Raw genomic sequence first — 17,711 nt, 5'->3', positions numbered from 1 at the left:
TACTTTCGTTTGATTTTAATGGAGTTTAAACTATTTAATTTATATCAACTTTATTATAAATTAAAGACTATAACCCAAAATTTTCAGTAGTTGTTTTTCTTGCAAAGGGGTTTGTTGTACTGCCCCCAAAATAATATTTTTAAGTTTCTGTTGTATTTGTATTTATTTAATCTTTTTGTTAATCAGGTGATTATATAACTATATTTTATTATTATTAATTCGGTAAAATAGTCTATTATTGTGTTAAAATAGATTATTATTGAGATAAAACAGGGTTTTATTAAGATATAATAGTTTATTATGTATTTGTTTATAAAGAAGGTACTTAATTTTATGTTAAATTTGCAAAAAGCGAAGTTTTGTTAGCCTTTTCAGGTTGAATATTTCCAAATAAAGATGTTTATTTATTTTCTTGAGTTTTTTCTTCTTTAATTTAAAATAAATTTGCAGATTAAAATAAAGAGTTTTGTTAATTTTCTGCTGGTTATTATTGTAAATTGGAAAATAAACCAGTATTTGATTTGTTTTCTTATTCTTAATCAGGTTTTTATTAAGTAAAAAGTGATTAAGGTGTTTTTTTTTATAATTATTAAGTTGTATATTCACATGTTTAACAATTTTCTTCTTCTTTTTTTTTTCAACTGTTTCACTAGTTTTAATTTCTTAAATTTAACCAAGTGATTCTCCTTCAGGTTTTTAAAATAAGGCATTTTCAGGTTTTTAATTAAGTAATCCTCCTTCTTCAGTTTATTAAGTAAATTAACCAGCTTCAGGCTTTAAGGTAAATAAACCACCTTAGGGCTTTTAATTAGATAAATCACCTTCAGGTTTTTAGGTAAATAAACCATTTTCAGGATTTTAGGTACATAAAACACCTTCAGGCTTTTAGATAAATAAATCGCCTTCAGGCTTTTAGGTAAATAAGGTAATTTCTTTATTATCGGTTATTTAATTAGAAATCTAATCGCTGCTTTGAGGTTTTAAGTAAATAGGCTATTTTTTGGTTATTAATTAGAAAGTAAACCACCTTCAGGTTTACAAGAAAATAAGGCGGTTGTTTCAGGCTTTTATTGAATTAAATCTTAATTTTTTTGAACTAAATTTGAATTTTGTGATAGTTGTTTATTTTCGTTATTTTTATCAGAAACTAAATAGGACGATTGATTATTATTTTTTTCTTTTGAAAAGGTAAAATCGACTTATTTTTCTTTATTTTCCGTTTTTTATAAACTCTCTTTATTTTGATTTTTTTAAATTAAATTTTCGTCAACTTCTTATATTGAATTTAATTTTTTACACATTAATGTATTTTTTTTTCTTTATTAATTATTATTGTTTTCCTTCAAAAATTCATTATTAATACCAGAATCTTCCTAATCTGAGTGCTTTTCGATACTCGAAACGCTCAATTATAATAAATTAGAGGGTTTATCAAAGCTATTTTATGAAGTATTTTGTACTACTTTTTTATTAGATATTATTTAAATCGTAAAAATAGACTCTTATTCGTGAAAATGGTGTAGTTTTTTTTCATTTGATTTCATAGTTTTGGAAAGTTTTTCGAATTTGTAAAAAGAACTTTCTTTAAGTAAAATTTATTCAGGGTCAGGTAAACCTTCGTAGTGTAAAATTTGACTTTTTTAAGCTTCTTCAAGTGTTTGTTGTGCTTCTGATAGTGAGATTTCCACTTTTTATTTAATCATTTTTTTATTATCGGAAGAATATAATTATGTTTCTTTTTGGATTTTATTTTTGTTTTTTTCGATGAATTAATTGTATTTCGGTTCTTATTTTTTTAAGATTTAAGAACTTTTTTTTTTAATAATTTAAAGATTTTCCTCAATATTAATATTATTAATTTAATTATTATTATTTTTTATATTTAAAATTTTATTTTAATTTAAATTATTTTCACACTATAATTATTCCTTTTAAATTTCTTATTTTTAACCTTAAATTTCTTCATTTTAACCTTAAATTTCTTCTTTTTTATTATTTTCTAAACAATCGAAATCAAAAGTTATAGAAAGGCTTTTATTTGTATCCACTTTCTTATTATTATCGACAAAAACTTTTGATGGATTATGACTATGATAGTAATTTTATTTTCGTTTTTTTAATGGGAAATCGCTTTTTATTGACCTATTATTTAATGATATTGTACTGGAATTTAAAATTTATTGTTTTTTTTTCTTTTTTTCATCTTCTTATTCTTGTTATTTTTTACTTTCATCTTATACATATTGATTTATTATTTATGTTAGGTTTTATTCGTCTTTATTTTTTTCTTTTTGGATGTTTTATTCTTGAGAAGAAGACGAAAAGTCGAAATATTATGAAAGAATCTGTGTTTTTTGAGAAATAAATTGTTTTACTTCTTAGTAGAAAGATTTTATTATGTATTTTTTTGGTTCGATTATTTTTTATGGGAGTTATTGTGTTTCGAATTCTTAGAGATCAAGGGATATTCCGCCTTTTAATTTTATTTGCGATTTTAATTTTCGCTCATTTATGAAGTCACGCTTTATAAAACCTTTATTATCAATTTTTTATACTTATTATCTTTTAATACAGGCAAACATTTTTTTTGGTTTTTTTTTTTTTTTATTCTAGTTATTTTTATATTTTTTTTTTTTTTTTTTTATTATAATTTTTCTTTATTTTGTAGAAGATTAGTAAAGTTTTTTTTATTTATTTTTTCTCTTTCTTAAAAAGTTTTTTTTATTTTAGTATTATTTTTATTTTTTTTTCAAAATATATATTAATTAATATTTTAATATCAAGTAAAAAAAAAAAAATTAATATTTATTGTTTTTATTATTTTTTAATTGATTCTAAAATTTTATTTTATATAATTAAAAAGAATAATTTTATTTATATTTTCTTATTTTTCAAATAAATTATATTATAAAATATACATATATAATATTTTTTTTCTGAAAGCGAATAATTTATTTGATTTTTTTTTTGTACATTATTTTACATTTTTATTATATTTTTTTTAATTATTTTTTTAAATAAATTAATTATGTAAATAAAATCAGCCCGCAAATAACCGCGAATATATTTTGCGTATTTAATATTTATATTAGTATATATATTTAAATAAAAAGAAAAAAAAAAGTAAATTAATAAAAATAAATATAAAAAATATACATGTTAATTATATTTATACTTTTTTTTTGAAATAAATTAAATAATATCAATAAAAATGTATATAAATATAATTTAAATTTGAATATCTATATAAAAAATAATATATATCAAATTATTTTCTTATTTTTTTTATAATTATATATTTTATATTACTTTTTCATAGTTTTTTCTGTAATGTATTTAAATAACTCATTCGAAAAAAAATAGAAAGGATAAAAACCTTTTTTTATTATCGATAGAGTTTCTAAAAAAAAAAAAAAAAAATCTATAAGCTAGCATATATATTTATAATTGAATATAAATTTATTTAATAAAATTAAAAATATTATTTGTAATATAAAAAGTTTTCTTTAAAAAGAGATATAAAACCTTAAACAAAAAAATATAAAAAAAACATAAAAGACTTAATTAATATATTTACAAAAATACACTAATTAATAAATTTTTGTTATTTTATACTAAAAAAAATAAATGTATTTAAAATTTAATTTCAATCTACTTCATCGACATTAGAGGCATTTCCACCAGCGCCACCTGCTCCACCTGCTCCACCAGGGAATCCACCAGGGAATCCACCGGGCATACCACCGGGCATACCGCCGGGCATACCACCAGGAGCACCACCTGTAGCTTGATATATTCTAGCCATAACAGGGTTGAAGAGATCTTCTAAACTTTTTAATTTCTTTTCATATTCTTCAGGTTCAGCATCATGGTTAGCTTCGAGCCATTTTTATGTTTCTTCGAGTCCTTTTTCAACTTTGGATTTTTCATCTCCTTAGAATTTATCTTTGAATTTTTCATCCTTTAATGTATTTCTGACCGAATAAGTGTAGTTTTCTAAGCTGTTCTTCGCATCGATTTTTTTTTTGATTTATTCATCTTAAGATTTGTATTATTCGGCTTCTTTTACCAATCTATCAATATCTTCAGGAGAAAGTCTTCCTTTATTATTTGTAATGGTGATTTTATTAGTCTTAGAAGTAGCTTTATCAGTTGCTGTGACGTTCAAAATACCGTTCTCATCAATATCGAAGGAGACTTCGATTTAAGGAACACCTCTAGGGGCAGGAGCGATACCTTCTAAGTTGAATTTACCTAATAAATGGTTATCTTTAGTTAATTATCTTTCACCTTCGAATACTTAAATGAGTACACCGGGTTAGTTATCAGCATAAGTGGTGAAAATTTATGATTTTTTAGTAGGAATAGTAGTGTTTCTTGGGATAAGAACTGTCATGACTTAACCAGCAGTTTCAATTCCCATTGAAAGTGGAGCGACATCCAATAATAAGACATCTTAGACAGTTTCTGAAGTACAACCAGTTAAAATAGCGGCTTAGACAGCTGCTCCATAAGCTACAGCTTCATCAGGATTAATAGATCTATTAGGTTCTTTTCCGTTGAAGAATTCTTAGATCATTGAAATAATTTTGGGAATTCTTGTAGATCCTCCAACTAAGACGACTTCATGAATTTAATTTTTAGAAATTCCGGAATCCTTGAGTACTTTTTCAACTGGAGGGATACATTCTTTGAATTAAGAAAGACATAATTCTTCGAATTTAGGTCTAGAAATATTCAACATGAAATCTTCACTTTCTGCAAGTGCATCGACTTCAATAGTAGCTTAAGCTGAAGATGAGAGAATTCTTTTCGCTCTTTCGCATTAAGTTCTGAGTCTTCTCATGGCTCTTGGGTTATCTCTAATATCGATTCCTTTCTTTTTTAAGAATTCAGCAGCGCAATATTATACGAGGTTATTATCGAAATCTTCTCCTCCTAAATGAGTATCTCCTGCAGTGGCTTTGACTTCGAAAATACCGTCGTCTAAAGTTAATAAGGAGACATCGAAAGTACCACCACCTAAATCGAAGATAAGGACGTTTCTTTCACCTTTTCCTTTTTTATCTAAACCGTAAGCTATGGCAGCTGCGGTGGGTTCATTGATAATTCTTAAGACGTTTAAACCGGCAATTGAACCGGCATCTTTAGTGGCTTATCTTTAGGAGTCATTGAAATAGGCAGGGACTGTAATGACTGCATTTTTAACTTATTTGGATAAGAAAGCTTCGGCAACTTCTCTCATTTTAACGAGAACCATAGATGAGATTTCTTCAGCGTGGAATTTTTTGATTTCTCCCTTATATTTTATGACAATCTTAGGTTTATCATCAGGACCGGGTTCAACTTTAAAAGGCCATAATTTAATGTCTTTTTATACTACAGATTCATTAAATTTTCTTCCGATTAAACGCTTGGCGTCAAAGATTGTGTTTGTAGGGTTTCTTGCTACTTAGTTCTTTGCAGCATCTCCGATTAATCTTTCAGTTTCGGTGAATGCAACATATGATGGGGTAGTTCTATTACCTTGGTCGTTTGCAATGATTTCTACCTTGTCGTTCATGAATACTCCGACACAAGAATAAGTAGTTCCGAGATCGATACCGACTGCGGTTCCTTCGTATTTTTTTTCAGAAGCCATTTTTATATGATGTGTTTGTTATTTTTTTATTAAATTAGTTTTTTTTATTTTATATTATTTTATTTTTTTATATTATAATTTTTTTTAAATATAAATTTAAATTAATAAAATTTTTTTGTATAGAATATAGTTTAGCATTTCTTTTTTTCTTAGATTAAATCTTTTATAATGATTTATTTTTTAAGAAATTATAGAAGGATTCTTTTCTTATTGTTTTAAAAGCATTTTAGAAAAATAGAACATTTAATTATATTATTATTTAAATTTAGTTTTTTTAATTAGAATGTTATTATTTCGAAAAAAAATATAATTTTAACTTTTTCTTACATATTATTTTTTTTAAAATTATATTTTATTTTTACTTTTAAACAAAAAAAAAATTAAGGAGAAAATACATTTTCATTTTTTATAATTATATTAAATGCCATCATATTATAAAATATTTTAAATATATATATATAAAAATGGTTTTTTTTTTATAATTTTATTCTAAAAATAAATTTAATAATAATAATGGCATTGAACAAAAAAAAATTATTTAAATATCAAATAAAAATTAGAATTATAATTATAATTTTTATTTAAAGATTATTTTTAACTATCCATTTTATTAAAATAAATTAATAAATAAAAGTTATTAAAGATACAATATATATTTATTCTTAATAATAAAAATATTATTCTTTTTTATATAGAAAAATATTTATATCTAATTCCTTTAATTTTTAATAAAAAATTAACTTTTAAATTTTTTAAAATTATATATAATTTTTTTAATAAATAATAAATGATTAGCTTATTAAAGTAATAAGAGTCATATAGAATTTAATTTATATATATAAATTCTTTTTATATTGCTAAAAAAAAGATATTTTTAAAAAACATTATGTTTTTAAAATTTGAAAATTATAAAATTTTGACATAAATATAAATGTTACAATTCTATTAATTTTATTTTTTTAATGAATTAAAAATCATATTTAAAGAACATTATAATAGTATAATTTATTTAAAAAATAAAATAAATTATGTTATTTTTTTATTCTAAATATTGTTTACTTCTTAATACTTTTTATATATTATAAAGCAAATTTTAAATAATTTTTTTTCTTATGTAAAATTATTGTGCTGGAAAAAATAATTAAATAACTATTTTTCAATGTTATGTTAATAATGAATAAAATCATGCCTTTATCATTAATTAAAAAAAAACAAATATTAATTAAAGAAATGATATACAAAATATGATAATTAAGAAAAATATTTTTTTCATTCAATTAAAAATAGTCTATATTTTTTATTTTTGATAGCAAAATAAAATTATTATTATTATTTTCTATTAAAATAGTATAATGATAGTTAGAATAATATATTTAAAGATTAAATATTAATTAAACCTACTTAAAACATAATAAAATATCATTATTTATTTGTAATAAAATTCATGAAATAATATATCAAAAAATACAATCAAATAATTTGTTTATAAAGGAAATTTCTAAATATTTATTTAATATTTTTAAGAAAGTAAATATATTATTTGCATTTTTAACATTATTATTGGTATATTTTTTTAATATATTAATCTTAAAAATAAAGAAAAAATTAAAAATTAGATAATAAAAAATTACATCGTTAAATGAAAGTTTTAATTGACTTTAATATATAAATAAAAATTAAATAATATTATTAATAATAATAAAAATAACAATTTAATAATTAAATAAAAATAGTTAATTTAATAAATAAACAAACAATAAACTATAAATATATAAAGGTTAATTAATATACATATATATAGTCTAAGTTTTTTATTTTTTTTATTCTATAACAATCTTTTTATAATAAAAAATACAAATAATTATATATACAAAAATAAAACTTTATTTTCATTAAGTTTATAATATAAACGAATTATAATTTTTTAAAGTAGTGTTTTTATATGACTTTTTATTACATATTTACGAATCAATTTCATATTTTTCATTGAAAAAAGTACTTTTAAATAGCTTAGACCTGCTTTAACATTATAATTAATATTTCTTTACAAATCTATTATATGATAAATCTCTTTAGTTTTAAAAATATTTTTTTTTTCTATAAAAATATGTGAAATGCTCAAAGGTCTTTCTGTTTATGTTCCTTTATCGTTTTTTTTTTTATTTAATCTCCCTTATTAATAATCTATTTGCATTCAATATTTATAAATTATTTATTTTGCTCGTGATATTAATATTTTTTATCTATATCATCAAAAATTAAATGTTTTTTTAATTTTTTTAATTCTTTATCTTATTCAGTCTTTCCAAACGCTAAATTATTTTCGCTAAAAAATTAACAACTTTGTTAGCTTTCAATATTACTAACTTTTGACAATTCTTAGTTTTATTATTTTACTGATAAATTGGAGTTTTCAAATATTTATTAAGAAGTTATTTTATCATGAAAATTAGTGAATTCTATTAAATTTTATTAGTTTATTTATTACGTTCCTTCAATTATACTCAAGTTTTCATATTTTTAATTAACTATATCAAAAAAATTTTATATAAAAGCAATTGATTCATTTATTTATTTAGATATTTATCCTTTTCTTGTATATTATCTTTTTGTAATTTTATAATCAGAATTTGATATTTTCATTAAAAATTAAGAAGAATTTTATTAAAATTTTTTTAAAATATATTTGTCTTGTTAATTTATTTTTTTGTTAAAAAAAAAATGTGTTTTTTGATAAAGAAGTAAAATAAAATATATAAATGATATATTTATTATAATTTTTTAATTTATTATAAAAAGTATCATTTTTTTTTATATTAAAATAAACTAATATTTATATTTTTTTATAAATTATCTATTTAATTTATATATAAAAAAAGTATTTAGTAATTGATATTATTTTTAATTAAAAATAAAAATAACTAATAATAAAGATATTGTTAAAATTAAATTTTAAGAAATAATATAGTTATTTTATTATTATATTATAATATATTCGCTTTAAATATTCATATTAAGATGATTATTTTGTTTAAATAATTAGAAAATAAATAATAATATATATATATATATATATATATATATATATATATATTTAATTTCTATTAGATAATTATATGTTTAATTTTTTATCATAATGTTTTTTTTTATAAAATTATTTTATTATTTTAATTATTATTTTGTTAAATACAATAACCCTTTTAAATAAATAAAATATAAATTAGAAAAATTAACATATATTTTTATGTTAATTTAATTTTTATTTATTAAAGTATACAAAATCTAAGAAACATAATATTTATTAAGAAACATTAATAAGAAATTAGCTTACTTATTTAAAAAAAATAAAAATTAATTATTAAAAAAAATAATTCAGATAATTCTTTAAGTACTTATATTTTTTTTATTTTCATTACTAGTTTATTTTTAAAATGTTATTTCTTCATGTTCAAAATACAATTTTAGAGCTTGCCTACATTCTAAAATGATTTACATTACACAAACTTTATCATTTTCAGTCATTTTTTTGAGTTTGTTTTTTTATTTTTTTTATGAATTCATAATACTCAATTTTGATTATTCTTAAATAATACTTTATTTAGTTTAATCCATATTATTTTCTTTATTAATTTCTTTTTCATTTTCTTATTTATTATTTTCTTCTATTTTTGATTAATTTTAATATTCGCATATTGTATCTTTTTATGAATATTATTCATATATATTTTAGGATTTTTCAAAAATAATTTTTTCTATTTAAGAGTATTCTTATTTGTTAATAAAATTATCAAAATCAAAAAATAATAGAATTTTTAAAGTATAATATATAATTTTCAAATGAATTTTTTAAGGAAAGTTTTCACTTGTTTCATCTAAAATATTAGTTTTGAAAAAATCAAAAAACGATCTAAAATATTCCTCTTTTTTTGTAAAATTTTATAAATTTTCCTAATTTTCTAATTAAAAATAAATATTTTTAAGCCAAATTTCAAAAGATCTTTTATTTTCGTGTTTTATACCCATCCATTTATTAGCTTATAAGGGAAATTTTATTTTTTGGCTAATTTAATATAGACTTTTCATTATATAGAATTATTTTTATGAATTCTATTCTTAAAATAAACACTATTATATTTTAGTTTAAAAGTTTTCATTTCCAATAGGATTTTCGTCAAGTTTAGTGTCACAAAAAACTTCGAAAAAAACCTATCCGATCTCCACTTCGTTTTATATATTTTTATAGTCGATTTTGAATGTTTTATTTGAAACAAATTTCGGATATTCATTTATTATTTGATCATTTATTATTAAATAATTCGTATTTATATTTCTTAACTTGTTTTTGTATTATTTTAGACTCTCGTTGTATTAAAAGAGGACTTTTTCGGTGTTTTTTAGTAGATTATTTCTAACATTTTTGTTCCAGACTATATTATATTTATATATAGTGCCTTAAAAAGCAGTCGAAAAGATATCCTATTCTTCTTAATAGAAAACTTTATGGAGAAATTTTAAAGGGAAATATTTAGAAAAAGGGAAACTATCTTATTGTTTTGGAGAAAGATTTTCTTTTTGAATATTCTCAAGGATTTTGGTATATTCAGGGTTGCATTAGAAAATCCTTTTTATTATTTAAAAAGAAAGAATAAAGGTTTATTCTGAAATTTAATTACATAGTATTTCACAAAAACCGTCCACATATTGTATTCTGGGATCAATTAGAAATTAAAGTAAAATTTAAAGGAATAATTAATGAACTTTTTCAGATTTTAGAAGTAATATATTTTATAGGATATTCCAATTATTTTATTTTAAACAATATTTTTTTGATAGATTTGTTGGAAAATATATAATATTTTCATCTTATTCTTCGCCTTTTATTTTGTTCCCTCCTTCATTATTTTCTATATTTTTATTATTTTTATACGTTAATAAAATCTATAATATTTATAAATTTTTTAGTATTATATTTTCTTCTTAATCTCCTTAAATTATAAAAAAATTAATAATTTATTAAATGTTTTTTAAGGCTATTTTTCTATGTTCATCTATTATTTATTACATAGTCAAAATTTCTTTATTTTCATTAAAATTAGAATCTTTTTTAATATTTTCCTCATTTTAATTTACATTTTTGTCCTGAAGTAGAACTAAAATAAAATATATTAAATCTTCGTGTAAATAGAAAAATTCTCTTAAATTCAACATTTTATAAAATATTGAAAAATCTTAAACAATCCGATTTTTTCGTAGTATTTTCGTACATTAAAATTTAAGTTTTAATATTATTTTTCGAGTTTCTTTATTCTAAGTATTCATAAAATGTGCCGCTAAGTTGTTAAAATAGTCAACTTCGTTTTTTATTTATATTTTAATTTGACCTTCCTTTATAAGTTCCCTTAAATAATATTTTCCGACCTAAATTTCATTTGAAATCTGGGTATATTTTATTCGAAATTCTTTTTAATTCCAATAAAATTCAATAAATCTTTTACTTTCTAATACTTAAAGGAAACTTTCTAAATTAGGAATCTCAGTTTCTTTGAAATAGTCCCATTATTAATTAAAATAATCATCTTCTTAAAGTAGACAATTATCTAAATATTTCTTTCATATAAAAAAATATATATATAAAATAAATATAAAATATATATATATATATATATATATATATATATATATATATATATCTGTATTAACATAACATATAAATTTACTAAATATTTATTATTCCATTCTATTTCAGGAGATATATAATTTTTCTTTATAGTTTCAAAAAAAAAACATCTCCATTCATTCAAAGTCCATTAATCAACATATGTAGATTCACTTTTTTACATTTTAAATAGTGCTTTCGGGAATATATTCATAAGTAAAAAACATCTAATATAAATATATATTTATATATTTAGATATAAAATAATACACTTAACTTCCTTAATCAATAATATTATGTAAAATTGTAAAGCAGTTTTCTTATAAAAGGGGTTATTTAGGTCTATCAGAAATGACTTTTTGCAAAAAATAAAACAATAAAGTTGAATTATTTATAAAAAAAGCAGTTAATGTTTAAATAACTTTTACATCATTCGAATGCAAATAGACTGCGTTTATAATATCAATGCTCATATTTGATAAACTGAATATTTTATAATGTAAAATTCGATTAAAAATGCTAAACATAACAGGAGATTTTAATTTATTAATTATATCAGTTTTATCTTCTAAGGAAGTGGATTCTATTCTAGCATAAAAAAGTACATAAATTAAATTCATTAGAGCAAAATTTCCTAGAACATATTAATATTTTTAAAGTAGAGTTTTTTTTAAGTTAATTTAAGCCATTTTATATAAAATGATATTGAATAGGTTAAATTTTTTTCCAAGGAGTATACTTTTATTTTTAATTTCAGCTTTTTCTCTTTAGTTATTATGATAAAACGATATTTTTGAGAATAGAGAACATACCAAAAAGACTATAATAGGATTCGAAGGATTATCATTATAAAGAAGTTTTAAAATAACCAAAAAATAATTAATTTTACCTTCTTAATCATCTCTTTCTTTTAATTTACTTTCTTCAAAAAAACGACGTGCATTTTAGAAAATAATGAGTGTTTTTAAAAGTTCTTCTATATATAATAGATTTGATTTTCCTTAATTAAAATAGTAGTCTTGTTTATTTGATTATATAGTATTAATTTTTAAAAGAGCGTCTTTTTTAATAGTTTACATTTTCATAAAATCTTATTAATTATAAATATGAAAAGAAGCAAGTTTATTTACTCTAATATATATTTCATTTTTTTATTAATATTAAAAAATTTCATCTTTTTTTTCAATAATTTAATTTTTTTAAGAATTGTCATTTTTTAATGAATTTTTTAAAGAATTTCCAGGCTTTTTAGAATTTTCAAGTTTATTTGAAATTACTTAATATTTTTTAGAGTTTTCTAAAGGAGGTTTTTATTACATAAATGAGCAATTAAAAACATCTTTTTTTTTCCAAAAAAGGTCGTTATATTCCTCATATTTATCAGTATCTTCTATTTCTTATATATCTTTTAATTCGTTTACAATTTGTTAATTAAAAAAATTTTAAATAATTTCTTCTTTTTATTGGAAATTAATTTATTCAGCTAATCTTTCTAAAATAAATTCAAAAAGTTTAAAATCATTTAAATCGTTTTAATTTTTCAAATCGCAATTTACATTGAACTCCTTTAATTTATATAATAACTCAGCATTATTTTTAGTCTAATTATTCAGTCTTTTTATAATTTCCAATTCGACTTCATCTTTATATTTTCCAACTCCTTACACCTCCAAATAATAAAATGGAATTTCTGAGTGTAAAAAAATTGTATTTTACTTAAAATAACAAAACTAGTTAAACATTAATTCCACAATTAATGTATCTCGTTAAAAAGCTTCCAAAAAATACTCTATTTAACCTCCATCCTAAAATAAAATGATAATCCTTTGCCTTTCTAAACATCTTACTATATCTTTTATATGAGAAATGTTATATTAAGCATATAATTCACCATCTATCATATCCAATTCGAAAGCGCCTTTTTCTCCAAGGCATAACGTAGTTTATCTTAGAGTGTTTTCGTGTTAAAAAAGTCTATAACAGTTAATCGAGAAGTCAAAAAATGAGATTTTTCAATTGGAAATTTGATAAAATGTTAAATTTCTTCTTATAAGTTTATAGTTATTTAGATATTTAAATTTAAGTATTCTAAAGTATTTTAGAGACTTTTTCTATAAAGGAATTAACTTTATTTAGATCGTTTAAATAAAAAGAAATGGCAAAATTTTAGTTGTTATATAGAATTTCGAAGCCATTTTCTTTTTTTGTGATTTAATTTATATCTTTATAATATATTTATTCAATTTATTTGATTTATTCAGAATTTTCATCTTTCATTTATTTGAATTTTTGCTCACATAAGTATGAAATTTGCTAAATTTCAATTTCTAAAAAAGTCCTAAAACATTAAATTTTACAAAGAAATGAACTTCTGGTCTATTTGTCAAGTAAATATTAAGCCTCTATTTCTAAAAAATATACTGGAGGTATTATTTCTTTACTTTTTATTAATAAATTTAAATTTGTTTTGGGCAAATCCTTATGTTTGTGTAGATCTTAAGCACGATAAAATTCGGATAATAAATTAACTTTTTCTTCTGTTTGAAATTATAATTCGACTTTAGGTTGCTTTTCGTTTGAATATATCAACAAAAATTCGTTTTCTTTTTCAGGAATATACTCCAATTATTCTATTTTTTAAAATAAAATTATTTCTTCATTTGAATAGTTGATGTTTTATATAGATATTCCTATGTTTAATATTGAAAAGATTTTTTTTTCGAAAAATGTGAAAAATGTAGGCCTAATTATAAAATGTCGACTAAATATTTTGTATTGGATAATTATAGGAACTTCAATTTCATTAAACATATTTTTTATTTTTAAGAATAATATATAAATTTATATTTTTTGTTAAAAAAATATTTTTTTTAAAAAAAATGATTTTTATAAGTCAAAATAATATTTATATTACTTTTTATATATTAATATATATATATACATTTTGTTAATATAAATATTTAATTATAATGTTAAAGATAATATAGCAAATTAATAAATGAATAAGTAAATTCTAATTTGTAAAATTTATAAGTATAGTTTAGAAATTAATATATTTATAAATAAATAATACTTAAAATATTATAATAATAAAAGTTTTAATTATTATTATATATATAATAAGTATATTAAAATATATTTTATTGATTAATCATCTATTTTTATAAATAAATATAAACATTTTTATTTATTATTATTTTAACATTTTTATTTATTATTTCATATTAACTTAATATCTGTATTTATACTAATAAATGTATTTATTAAATTAATTAACAATTAACATATAAAGTAATTTCTATTATGTTATAATTTTATATCCTTTAAATTTTTTAAAAATTATATATTAATTAATTTAAATGGAAGAATTTATTTGGATTATTAACTAATTTTTCTATTATTATTTAAATGCGAAATAGAATATAAAAAAATATAAAGAGTCCAATAAAAAACAATCTAATCATTGTTTTTAAAAGTTTTTTAAAATAGTTCCAATTTTACGGTATTTTTGCTCCGTGTTTAAATAATTTAAAATATTTTCATTTAATAATAAAAATAATTAATACATTTTTTATTATTTATTTGTTTATTTATATATTATAACAATACTGATTAATATTTTAATACTTTCTTTAATTGGTATGATTTTTATCTACTTTTATAAATAAAAAGTTTAAAATAAATTATAATAAAAAGAAATACTAATCAGAATAAATATAATTATAAAAAATTAAAAAATAATATTAAAATTAATTAATACACAAATTAACAATAATATAGAAATCCTAAACTGAATAAATAGTCTATCAAAAGAAATTAACTAATAAAAAAATAACTCTTTATTAAAATAAAGCTAAATTTATTATGAGAACTTTTTTAATTCTAAATATTCTTTATTTTATCTTTTAAAATTCAATATTTAATCTTAAAAATTTTTTACTTAATCTATTAAATTCTGAAATTTTGTTGTTCAATTAAAATATAAATATAAATCTAAAAAATTACAACTTAATATACATTTTTTTTTATTTTATAATGAAAATCAATGATTTTAAATTTTAATTTTGAATTAAATGTAAACTCCAGTATTTTTAATAATTGTTAAACTTCAAACTTTAAATAAAGTAAAATAAGCATAATTTTAAACCAAAAGTATATCTAAATAATATAATTCAATTTAAAATTAAACTTCTAATGATATTAGTAATGTTTAAACTTAATTTGATTCAAGTATAACCAAATATAATTTCAAAAAAAAATTATTTCCTCCTTCCAAATTTAAATGAAATAATTAATGAAAAAATAATATTTTTAGGTGATTAGATGTTTAGATTTTCAAAGTAAATTCTAGTAAGTATTAACTTATTTAATCAAATAATATAGAAAGTTTCAAAAGCCAAAAAACAATTAAATATAAATATATTTTACTATATTAAACAAACTTATCATAATATTCGAATATATTCCAAAAATTAAAACCTTTAAATTAAAATTGGTTTTATTTTATACCTAAATATAAGAAACATATTCTCATAGAAATATAAAACATAAACAAATAATATATATGATTCTAAAAAAAAGGCCTTAAAATATATAAAAATAGGATTTTATGTCCTCTTTCACATAAATTAAAGGTTTCTTTAAATTTAAGTACCACTCTATTAAAATTATTTATAATAGAATTGGCAAATGAGGAAGTTTAATAATAATTAATTTTTCAATCTTTAAATTCAAATAAATTATTACTAAATGTAGTTTAATGATTGCCTTGATAATGCTTAGGGAAATTCTTGATTAAGTTTTAGTAATTTTCAATATTATAATTTATAAATATATATTTTTTTTTCGATGATTATTTAATCGAAAATCCAGATTGAAGCAGATAATAGTATGTTTATTAACTAATTCAGTTGGATTTACTGAAGAGGAATAGATATATATTTAGGACGAAAATTTTAAGTGTAAAATATAATCAGAATAGAAATAGAAGCTGCCGGAAATGTATAGCCAACATATTAAATTGTTTTGGAAATATAGACTATTAAAAATTAAATACATATAAAAGTAAGCTTAGGTTTGAATATAAGTAATATTTTAATAAAAGGATTAGGTTAATGGAGAAAAATAAAAATAAAAAGTTAAATAAATAAAGATTCGTATTTAACTTTTTATATAGCTTAATGAAATAAATGTTTCTGGAATTGATTACACTATTTGGAATAATATTGGTACTATAAGTGTAAAATTATAATAGAGGAATTGCATGAATTAAACTAGTGCGGATATAATTATTAAACATTAAATCTATTAAAAATTAATTATGTTAAAATAAGATGGAGACTACAAATGATAATGGTATTTTAAAAGCAAGTATTAAATTAATAATTAAAATTTACAAAAAATAAAAATAAAAAAATTACAACTTATAAATGTTGCAGAAGTAATAAAAATGAATATATAATAATTAATACAAAAAGTAAATAATATTTGTTAGATATATTTAAATGAATTGGGAAGATGTATAAATATAATTTTTAAATAAAATAAAAGGTAAAATAATATTTATAGAAAAATTTATGTTTTTTACTTCTGGTGTTTTAACGTGTTTTAATTGTGGGTGATATATAGTTTAATTATTTTTAGGATGTTGAAAAATAATAGTGGAGGAGTATTTTAATAAGTTTTAAAAAAAGTTAAATAAAAATATTATAATAATATATATTATAAAATATAAAAAAAAATTATTTTTATTTTTTTATTATTATTATTTTTTTTCTAAATTATTTTTATTTTATAAATTTTTTTATCTATTTTTTTTTTTTTTTTTTTTTTTTTTTTTGAATTTATATTTATATTTAAATTATTTTTAAATTATTTTAATTTTTTTTTTTTTTTTTTTTTATTAATTTTTTTTTTATTTTTATTTTTTTTTATACTTTTTTCTTTTTCTTTTGATTTTATTTTATTTTATTTTGTTTTTGTTTTTGTTTTTTTTTTATTTTATTCTATTTTGTTTTTTGCTTTGCTTTGCTTTGCTTTTCTTTTTTTTTTATTTATTTATTTACTTTTTTTTTTATGGGTATTGATATGCCATCTAAAAAATGATAATTACGTACTAAAGAAATTTTTTAATTAATAATAAATAAAATACTGTGAGTTAAATAGATAAAGAAAATATGCATTAAAATCTGAATTAAAATATTTTTATACGAAGCTTGTATAATAGTATGATTTTTAAATGAATTTTAGTAATAATACATGCATATTACTTATATAAATAGTCTATAATTATTTATTTCAAAATATTTTTATTTTTGATATTATATAAAAAATATCGTTTTAATTTATATTTATATTCAAAAGATATTTTTATCTTATAATTTCTACTTCTTTTAATTATATTTATTTTTTATT

The 17,711-nt window shown here is 18.6% G+C and overlaps 1 protein-coding gene across 1 annotated transcript, besides 22 other annotated features; it reads right to left on the bottom strand. All coding sequences in view use genetic code 6, as the record gives it.

Annotated features, from left to right (window-relative positions):
• Positions 1–223: 223 nt before the first annotated feature.
• Positions 224–302: a microsatellite.
• A 438-nt stretch (positions 303–740) lies between these two features.
• Positions 741–924: a microsatellite.
• Positions 755–924: a microsatellite.
• Positions 925–1,065: 141 nt separating this feature from the next.
• Positions 1,066–1,111: a microsatellite.
• Positions 1,112–1,931: 820 nt separating this feature from the next.
• Positions 1,932–1,992: a microsatellite.
• A 1,473-nt stretch (positions 1,993–3,465) lies between these two features.
• On the bottom strand, positions 3,466–5,708 carry IMG5_164270 (hypothetical protein). The gene has a single exon (XM_004030240.1). The coding sequence runs from the start codon at positions 5,639–5,641 to the stop codon at positions 3,647–3,649; it is 1,995 nt and encodes a 664-aa protein (XP_004030288.1). The 5' UTR covers positions 5,642–5,708; the 3' UTR covers positions 3,466–3,646.
• Positions 3,704–3,733: a microsatellite.
• Positions 3,704–3,781: a microsatellite.
• Positions 3,729–3,769: a microsatellite.
• Positions 5,681–5,728: a microsatellite.
• Positions 5,686–5,717: a microsatellite.
• A 1,602-nt stretch (positions 5,729–7,330) lies between the features above and the next one.
• Positions 7,331–7,391: a microsatellite.
• Positions 7,392–8,697: 1,306 nt separating this feature from the next.
• Positions 8,698–8,735: a microsatellite.
• A 2,528-nt stretch (positions 8,736–11,263) lies between these two features.
• Positions 11,264–11,331: a microsatellite.
• Positions 11,332–12,473: 1,142 nt separating this feature from the next.
• Positions 12,474–12,524: a microsatellite.
• A 1,616-nt stretch (positions 12,525–14,140) lies between these two features.
• Positions 14,141–14,185: a microsatellite.
• A 2,815-nt stretch (positions 14,186–17,000) lies between these two features.
• Positions 17,001–17,030: a microsatellite.
• An 8-nt stretch (positions 17,031–17,038) lies between these two features.
• Positions 17,039–17,299: a microsatellite.
• Positions 17,043–17,314: a microsatellite.
• Positions 17,108–17,136: a microsatellite.
• Positions 17,178–17,299: a microsatellite.
• Positions 17,204–17,315: a microsatellite.
• A 271-nt stretch (positions 17,316–17,586) lies between these two features.
• Positions 17,587–17,670: a microsatellite.
• Positions 17,671–17,711: the final 41 nt, after the last annotated feature.

Source organism: Ichthyophthirius multifiliis (genome assembly GCF_000220395.1).
Source record: "Ichthyophthirius multifiliis unplaced genomic scaffold scaff_1120509251231, whole genome shotgun sequence".
In the NCBI taxonomy this organism is placed as follows: Eukaryota; Ciliophora; class Oligohymenophorea; order Hymenostomatida; genus Ichthyophthirius; species Ichthyophthirius multifiliis.
This window is presented reverse-complemented; position numbering and strand designations above follow the sequence as displayed.